We start from the raw sequence: 9,024 nt of genomic DNA on the forward strand, positions 1-9,024 counted from the left end.
ATAAATAACTAGCACATATATATATATAATTATTACATAAATATTATTGATAAAATATTAATTATAAATAAAATAAAAATATTATTTTATAAAACTATTTACATAATTTTTCCGTATATGATGTTCATTTATTAAGTTTTTTTTTGTAATATTGTTGTTTTTAATCCAGTTTTAAAATATTCTCAATCTTATTTTAACTTTTTATTTAATTTTATGTGTAAAGCTTAAATTTATATAAACAAATTTGAAATATTATGAAATATAAAAAAATTAATGATTAAAACGATAAACGATAAAATATTTAAGAATCATAAATTTAATATGTAATTGTATGGATCAAAATGCAAATAAAAATATAAAATTTGAAATTTGAAATTTTGAAAAAAAAAATGAAAAGTAAAAAGTTTTATATTTGAAATTATAAAATGTCTTTTTAATGAGTTGGGGTTGTGGAGCATTACATTTTTCATTAAAATTAATCTTTGCTAGTGGAAGTTTCTTTTTAATTTAGTGTTTTTATAGAAAATTCATTAACGCTTACACACCAAAACATCTACGGTTTTGAGTTCTGAAAAAGATATACTCCAAACAATTATACATATTAACACATGAACGATTTACATGAGATATTAAACATATTGCAAGTAAAACAAAGTCAGTAGTAGATTTTTACAAGACGGTGGTACATCTGATATGAACCTTGCGGTTGTAAAATTATATGTAATTTTTTTCGTGATATAAAATGATAATAAATTAGCGTTAACTTTTTTTTGTTGTTGAAGAAGCAAGATATACATGCTAAACCTGATTGAAACCATAAGAATATACAAAGATTAGTTCTGACCTTAAAAGTATATGTTGGCGATGATTGTTGATAATACCATACAAAACTTTGATCTAAAACTATTATATGACCACCAGAAAGTTTTCCCACACACCACTTGAACAAACGAATTAGAGACGAGTTTCAATCACTTATAGCGATTATTATTTTATTTATTTTTGAAAAAGGCTTTCTATTAACTTATAGCGATTATTTGAGAGTTGAAGATACAATTTTGCTTCAAAGATTATATATCTCATACTCATATATATTTTATTTTATTGTAAATCATATCTCATACTCATACTCATATTCATATATGAGTGACAATCATAATATTAATATTAATAATCATACAAAAAATGGTGTTATATTGGCTGGAAAGTTATTGTTATATATTGAGACAGCACACAGATGCTCATGTGATGAGGGTGGCGCAAGGGTCCACGTGATCCACTCGCTTCTGTCTTAAGCCTCTCTTCCTATTCTTCAAAATTTCACAAATCACTATAATTAACAAACAAACAACAACAAAAACAAAACGAAATACGAATCTTTCTCGTGTATAACTCCAAATACTCCCTTCCCAATCGTTCTTTCTTTTTGTATTACCAAACTTAATTATTAGCAATTTCTTTTTCCCTTTAGATTTCTCTATAACTTGATAAATCTCATAACATAGATTTCGTTGAGCTGAATTCCATACTGTAGTAGTCTTTAACATCACATCGATGTTATCATGTTGTTTTGAGAACATTACGTGCATGGATGTTATCGTGTTGTTATTGTTACCCATTTCCTAATAATATTATCAGTGAATATTTATGCGTCTGCATACACATGAACATCTTGGACTCATATGTTTCATTTCATATTCGAATTTTAAGGTCAGGACGTATTTAATTTGAAAGATAGACAACTTAATTCTCAAACTACTTCCAATCTAACTAATTTATTATTGATATAGGAAAAATGACACTCAAGTATTTAGGTATTCTCACATGTTATTTGTCAATGACAGGTTCAGATACATATATACAAAATTGTGGACCAAAAAAAAACTGTACATATCATTATGATAAATATGATATTTCTGTAAGTTAGAAGGCAAAATAATCTACATATTATTGATTGATTATTTGATCCAAAAATGTACCTGTTATATGTTCTGTGCACAGAGCTGTATTGACTGATACTTTCGGAAAATACAAAATAAGAGAGAGAAAGAAAATAAAAAGGCAATTAGTTAGAGCAAGAACATTTTAATTTATGACATTTTAAATCCTTAAAGTATGATGTATTTTCACCCTGTTAGCTTAATTTATGCTTGATTACATTACTTGATAATTAAGATTTACAGAAATAAATCTATTGCAATTATAAGACTTTCTGTTGTGACCCTTACACAAAAACTTTTCAAAATGCTTAAAATTCCAACAAAATTATTCACACAACTTTGTAAATACACACACAATTCACACTTTTCACCGTTAGTATGTTTCAAACAGAGTCATCCGAGAAGGCAAATGAACAATTAGATGAACCGTGAGAGATGATGATTTTCTCATGCGTTATCACCTGCGGCTCTTTGCTTCCGCAACTACCACCATCTTTTATCTTATCGATCTCCGAACGTCCAACATCAATATCCCTTATCTCGGTGAGCATGGCGACAACGTCTTTCATCATAGGCCTTTCACTTGCCCTGTTACTCACACAAAGGAACGCGACCGCAAGTGTTTGAAGCATCTCATGCATAATCGAGTCGGTTCGTCCATCAAGTCTCGGGTCAAGAAGCTTGCTCGGATCTTTCTTCTCAGCTAAATGATCTCTCACCCACTTAACTAAATGTGCACCTCCTGGTAGATCCGGGTCTAAAGGATGCTTCCCGGTTAAAACCTCTAGTAACACCACTCCGTAACTATACACATCGCTCTTCTCGGTTATACGTTGCATGGAGCCATGTTCTATAAAGAAAAAAGAAAAATTAGAATCGATAATCAAAAAAAATTAGATAAGAGTGTGTAAGTTTCTTCAAGCTTACCAGGAGCCATGTAGCCATAAGAACCAGCCAAAGGAGGCCGATTGGTCGGTTTTGATGAATCAATTCCGGTATCTGGATTACCGGATACGGTCCTCGCTAAACCGAAATCGGCTAAATAGGGCTCGAACTGGGGGCCCAACAAGACGTTCATAGCTTTAACGTCGCCGTGTATAATCGCGGGGAGACAATCGTGGTGGAGATACGCAAGCGCGTGGGCCACACCGAGAACGACGTCGTATCGAGCCTCCCAGCCAACTCCTCCTCCTTTCCCTCCTGCGCCGTGAAGCCGAGAGCTCAGGCTTCCGTTGGGGAGATAATCGTAGAACAAGAGCTTCAGATTCCGATTCGAGCACCAGCCGAGAAGACGCACGATGTTCCTGTGCCGAATCGATCCGAGAGTGTTGATCTCCGAGTTAAACGCGTCGCTCTGCTCCCTCGCCCACATCTTCTTCACCGCGAGAGTCTCGCCGGAAGGAATCGCGACGTGGTAAACGACGCCGGAGCTTCCGGTTCCGATCACGTTCGCCGACGTCAGATTCCTCACGACGTCGTCGATCGAAAAGTCGAGTTTTTGGTAGAGCGTCACGTCCCAGGAGTCGATCTCCTCGTCGAGGAGCTGTTTCCCGGCGGCGGCGGCTCGTGCTCTCACTAGAGTGTAAGCCGCGAGGAGAATTAAGACGGCGGTGACAGCGATGAGGACTGAAATGCCTAGTTTAACTGCGGAGCTATTCCGGGTTGACCCGTCGGGTCGTGTCGAGATTCCGTTGGAGATGTAGAGACCTTTGTTCGAGGCGAGATCGGAGAGCGGGAGTCTTTTAAAAAACGGTGTGTCGGGTAATTCGCCGGAGAAGTCGTTGAACGAGACGTTGAGGGAGACGAGGTTCTGCATGTCGGATAAGACGGTTAGCTTCCCGGTGAGACGGTTGTGAGAGACGTCGAGCACTCCGAGGTTTTTCAGATCGGAGAATCTCGCCGGGATCTCTCCGACGAGGGAGTTGCAGCTGAGGTTTAGGGAGATCGCTAGAGACGGGATTCGGCTCAGTTCTTCGGGGATTCTCCCGGTGAAGGCGTTGTCGCCGAGGTTGAGAAGCTGAAGAGACATACACGTGGAGATCTCTCTAGGGATGTCGCCGGAGATTCGGTTCTTGGCGAGGTTGAGCTTCGTTAGCTCCGTTAACAACCCGATCCCCGGAGGGAGAGGACCGGTCAGAGAGTTATCAGAGAAATCGATAAACTTCAAGCTCTTCGGGAGTGTACCGAGGAAAGAACCGGAAAGACCGTTTGAGTGGAGATCAAGAAACTCTAGGCTTTCGCAGCCGGAGATCGCCGGAGGGATAACTCCGACGAGGCGGTTTTCACTTAAATCGATAAAGTTTAGATTTTTCAGATTGCCCATTTCCGAAGGGATACTCCCGGCAAGTCTGTTTCCGTTGAGTCTTAATCTATAGAGATTTGTACAGTTTCCAATCTCCGGGGGAATGACTCCGGACAAGTCGTTCGAGAGAAGAAGAAGCTTCGTGAGGTTTCGCAACTCAAAGATCTCTTTTGGTATCGAACCGGAGAGACTATTGTAAGAGAGATCAATCGCTTGAAGCTCTCCACACTCCGAGAGAGTTCCCGGGATGTTACCGGTTAACTTGTTCTGCCACGCGAAGAACATCGTCAAGCTCTTGAGGTTACCCATCAGAGCCGGTATCTCCCCGGTGATGAGGTTGTTATCGATCTCTAAATGCGTGAGCTTCGTGCAATTGGCTAGCTCTTCAGGGATCGTTCCAGAGATTTGATTAACGCTCAGCTGAAGCTCTTGGAGATTCACGAGGCTCCCGAAGCTCCTCGGGATGTCTCCGGTGAGATGATTTTCGGACAAATCTATAAGCCAGAGGTCAGGACAGTTCCCAAGCTCTGTCGGGATTTTCCCGACGAGGTTATTCTCCCATAAGAGTAAGCTCTGCAGCTTCTTGAGACTTCCAACAGTCGTGGGGATCGATCCAGAGATCGAGTTCTGGTACAAGTACAGATTCTGCAGCTCAGTACACTCTCCAATCTCATCTGGAATCGGACCAGACAACATTGACGTGTAAATAGCTATCGTCTCAACGCGTTTCAGGTTTCCGATCGACGCCGGGAGTCTCCCGGAGAGGCTAGTCTCGGCGAGACCAAGCATCTTTAGATTCTCGCAGTTACCTATCTCCCAAGGAACCTCACCTCTTATATTCTTGTTCCCACCCGCACGGAAGCTCTCGAGATTCTTGAGCTCTCCGATACTCCTCGGAATCTCTCCGGACAACTTGTTGTCGAAGAGCATGAGCTCGACGAGGGATGAGAGGTTCCCAATCTCCGTCGGGATCACACCTTCGAGATTGTTCGTGTTTAAAGACAGAGTCTCGAGTTTCTTGAGCCTGAAGATTTCCACGGGGATCTCGCCGGAGAGTGAGTTATCCGACAAGTCGAGTACTTTAAGCTCGGTCAAGTCTCCGATCTCCTTCGGGATCGCTCCGGTGAGATTGAGCGAGGACAGAGTGAGGGAAGTGAGGGACTTGAGGCTCCGGAGAATCGTCACCGGCGGGGAGTGTTGCAAGTCGAAGCCTTTGAGTTCTATCTCTGAGACTTCTCCTCTCTGGTTGCATTTTACGCCGGCCCAGTTGCAGGGAGATGCGTCGGCGATGTTCCAAGAGGAGAGAGTGTCGCCGGAGATGTTTAGTTGGGACTTCCATGAGAAGAGAGTTTGAACCTGTTGGTCGAGGGAGAAACAGGGGATGATGAAGAAGAAACAGAGTAGGAGTGGCAAGAAGGGGAGTCTGTAGTTATGTGGTGGCATTGGAGAAGATGAATATGAGGAAGAAGAAGGAGAGAAGAGTGTTGGGATTGTAAAGCGAAGAACCCCATGGATTTGGGGTTTTCTTTGTTAATGGGAAATATAAATAAAACAGAGAGCAGAGAAGCAGCAGCAAAAGATGATTTGGATCCCCCCCAAAAAGTACTTCTGCCTCTACCTTACCTATTATTTTAATCTTTTTGTCGGCTTTTTTCTTTTTTTCTTTTTTTTTTCCTAATAAAACTGAAAAAGAACACATTTAGAGGCAGAAAAAAACTCAAAAAAAAATTTTGTGATAATTTCGAGTCAAATATCTCACAAATATTGAAGTTAAAATCTCATAATATATTGAAACAATGAAAATAATCAAATTCAACACACATAACGTAGTATCATTTATTTAAGCAATCCTATTTTGAATTTTTAGACCGAGAAAAAGGCTCAAAAATGTATCGTAGAGCATCAAAACATGTTCTGATCTCCAATGTGTAGAACTTTTACTCAAAATCCATTAATAAGAGGGCATCATGTGATGGTCTGATAACATGTGAAGAGAAGTGTTCTCCACTTTGATAAAGAAAAAGTCTAACTTTGCTCTCATAAAATAATGTTATATATGATCATGGACGTTCTGATTAATTTGCAAAGTTATTTAACAGTATATGAAATGTATTATTGACGACAATAAGAAAATCCAACTAATCATTCTATGTCTATGGTGAGAAGATTAATTAACTTTAGAGAAATGATGTAAATGCATACATGGATGAGTTATATATGGCTCCAAGCAAAAACAGAAAATCAAGAAGAATATCATTTATGTTCAATGATGCAAGTTAAAAGAAAAACTAGGTTGAGCAGTACGGTCTTCAAATTTTTCTTTTAACTCAAGACCCAGCTAATCTTTTATGTGGATAATATCCGACTCCAGATATTCTAATTTCTAAATATATGGTTTCAACTTCCTCTAGCTAAGCATGCACTAATTACTTAATTCCTAACAAGATTCGAATTTAAGATCGATAGATTTACATATTGTCACAAGTCTTCTCTCTTACCACCATTCTACACTGTTTGGCTATTCTTTGAAACATATAAGAGAAGTTTCAAACATGTCGTTTTTTTCTAAGAGTTCGCGAAACAGTTTATTTAAAATAAAATTACCATGGTTAATCATATTACACACTGTTTTCAAATACGATTAGATAATAGAGTATTACCAGTATCAAATACGGCTGCACCGTTCACCGCGAGCAAAGATAAAAACTAGTAGATCTTAGAAGCGGCAAGATGAGCTTTATATTTTTAAAGTGTTCAGCGTATTGTAAATTTGTAACGACACTAAACGCACCCAACTTTTTCAGCATTTAAATATACGATCATAGTTTCATTCAAGTGTTAGCTCTAAATGGCGAGTGTGATTGGTAATAACAACAAATCATGTTTATTAAGTTCCTCGTCGGTATTGCTTTTTGGTTGTTTTTTATTTTGACTTTTTTTTATCTTCGATTCTGTATAATTTTCTTCAATATTTTTTTCTTGCTTTGATAGAGCTGATTCCATATTTATTTTTGTTTCTTTATCTGATTCAAACTCTTCTTGACCTGCCGATTCGTTTTCTTCCTTATTTAGATTAAACAACCGAAGGAATTTTTTTTCGTTTGATGATATAAAACCTTTTTTCTTTAGGGTGATCTGTTTATTCACATTTTTTGTTTCATTAAAATTGAAAAGAAGTAATTTAATTGGTATGACCCACGGTTTCATTTTATATGTACTAGAAAATAAGAAAAATTCTGGAAAAAAAAAAGTCAAAATTTGTTATACGATGATTTAGTACTATGTGGTCCATGTGGGTTATGTTTTTATTTTGATAGAGATGAGAAGTGGGTAAATAGTGGTTACATTGAAGTTATGATAATGTTATTAACGCAAAAAGATATAGTGTATATATATAGATCATCTACGATGTGTCTGAGATATATAAACTAAACAAAGTTGACGTAAACATGGAATCTTGAATAGTGAAAATTGCACATGCAAGCTAGGAATTTCTGTGGAAGATTTGATTAAAGAAAGAGAGAAACAATTGATTTATAACCCTGTCCCTTGCTCTCCTTGTCGGTCTTTATTTTTCTTAAAGTGGATCGACCTGTTCTAATAGATCCCTCTTACATTGGTATGCCGTATGCATCCGATATTTAATCGTTGTTTTCTTTTCAAAATTGCAATGTAATTAAGTTTAAGACCTATATATTTGTAACAGGCTTAACAAACACATTAGAATTTTATTAAAAAGACGGAAATAGTTTTAATTTTAGGGTAACAGGTCAAGCAATTTATTTATATATAAGAGCTAAGGCACATGACAGAGAAAGGTCATGTGCATGTATATAATAAATATGTACAATACTAAAAGTCGTTTGCTTATGTATATACAAAGATATAAAGTGGGAGAGCTGGAACTTCAATTCGAGTAGATGCCAATTTGTTTTGGTTATACATACTATTCATCTTTCTGTTTTGTAATATATAATGTTTTGTCTTAATATAAATATATTAAGAGATTATTTTAAATATAATCAAAAAATATTTTACTTAATTATAAATAAAAACAGGGAAAATATAATTAGTTATACTTATACAGTCTTAAAATTATCTAAATACATGAAAACATCTTATATTGTAAGAAAATATCTAAGCATCGTACATATATATACATTTAACAGACACGGCGGTGAGTTATAGATCTAACTTAAATTACATAATAAGAAAAATAACACATTTTGTATGGAAACATAATAACATATTTTTTTCTATAATAACAATTTAATTTGTCTGTCCATAAAAAAATCATGGGTGAAGCATCTTATTTCCTATCGTTTATGTAAGGTCTAACTCACGATATGAACCATGTAATATCTATGGACTGATGAGTAAAATCATTAGATGTTTTTTTGGTAAAATTCATCATTAGAAGTTGTTAGCATATGTACACACACAACTTCAAAACTAAGTATTTATCAAAAAAAAAAAAACCTTCAAAACTAAGTATACTTTTTTGGGGTCAAAACTAAGTATACAATTTGATGAAAGAAAGAAAGAAATGGTCCTTGACCTCAATAAATATAAAAAGGAAAAGAATAAAAGAACAAAAAAGAACAAACAAGAAGGAAGTAAAGAGAACAAAATGAGAAAAGACAAGGCACTCCAACTGTGCTTCAGCCAAATGAGTGAAACATTTCTTTCACAAATCTTATGATTATCGTTATTGATGGTCCCTGTTTGTTGGGTGATAAGACCCTTTCATCCAAGCATTATTCCTAAATTCTCTACATTAAT

General features: G+C 36.5%; 2 protein-coding genes across 2 annotated transcripts in view; both read right to left on the reverse strand.

The window, feature by feature from the left end:
- The window catches only part of LOC108816528 (calcineurin B-like protein 3), a 56,580-nt gene that overhangs the window by 844 nt on the left and 46,712 nt on the right, over positions 1–9,024 (reverse strand). The window lies entirely within an intron of this gene.
- On the reverse strand, positions 2,140–5,924 carry LOC108839504 (LRR receptor-like serine/threonine-protein kinase RGI3). Its single transcript, XM_057003243.1, has 2 exons — positions 2,868–5,924; positions 2,140–2,790 (listed from the first exon to the last, which is right to left on the reverse strand). The coding sequence occupies exons 1-2, from the start codon at positions 5,683–5,685 to the stop codon at positions 2,324–2,326; spliced, it is 3,285 nt and encodes a 1,094-aa protein (XP_056859223.1). The 5' UTR covers positions 5,686–5,924; the 3' UTR covers positions 2,140–2,323.

Source organism: Raphanus sativus, chromosome 2, assembly GCF_000801105.2.
Source record: "Raphanus sativus cultivar WK10039 chromosome 2, ASM80110v3, whole genome shotgun sequence".
Lineage (NCBI taxonomy): Eukaryota > Viridiplantae > Streptophyta > Magnoliopsida > Brassicales > Brassicaceae > Raphanus > Raphanus sativus.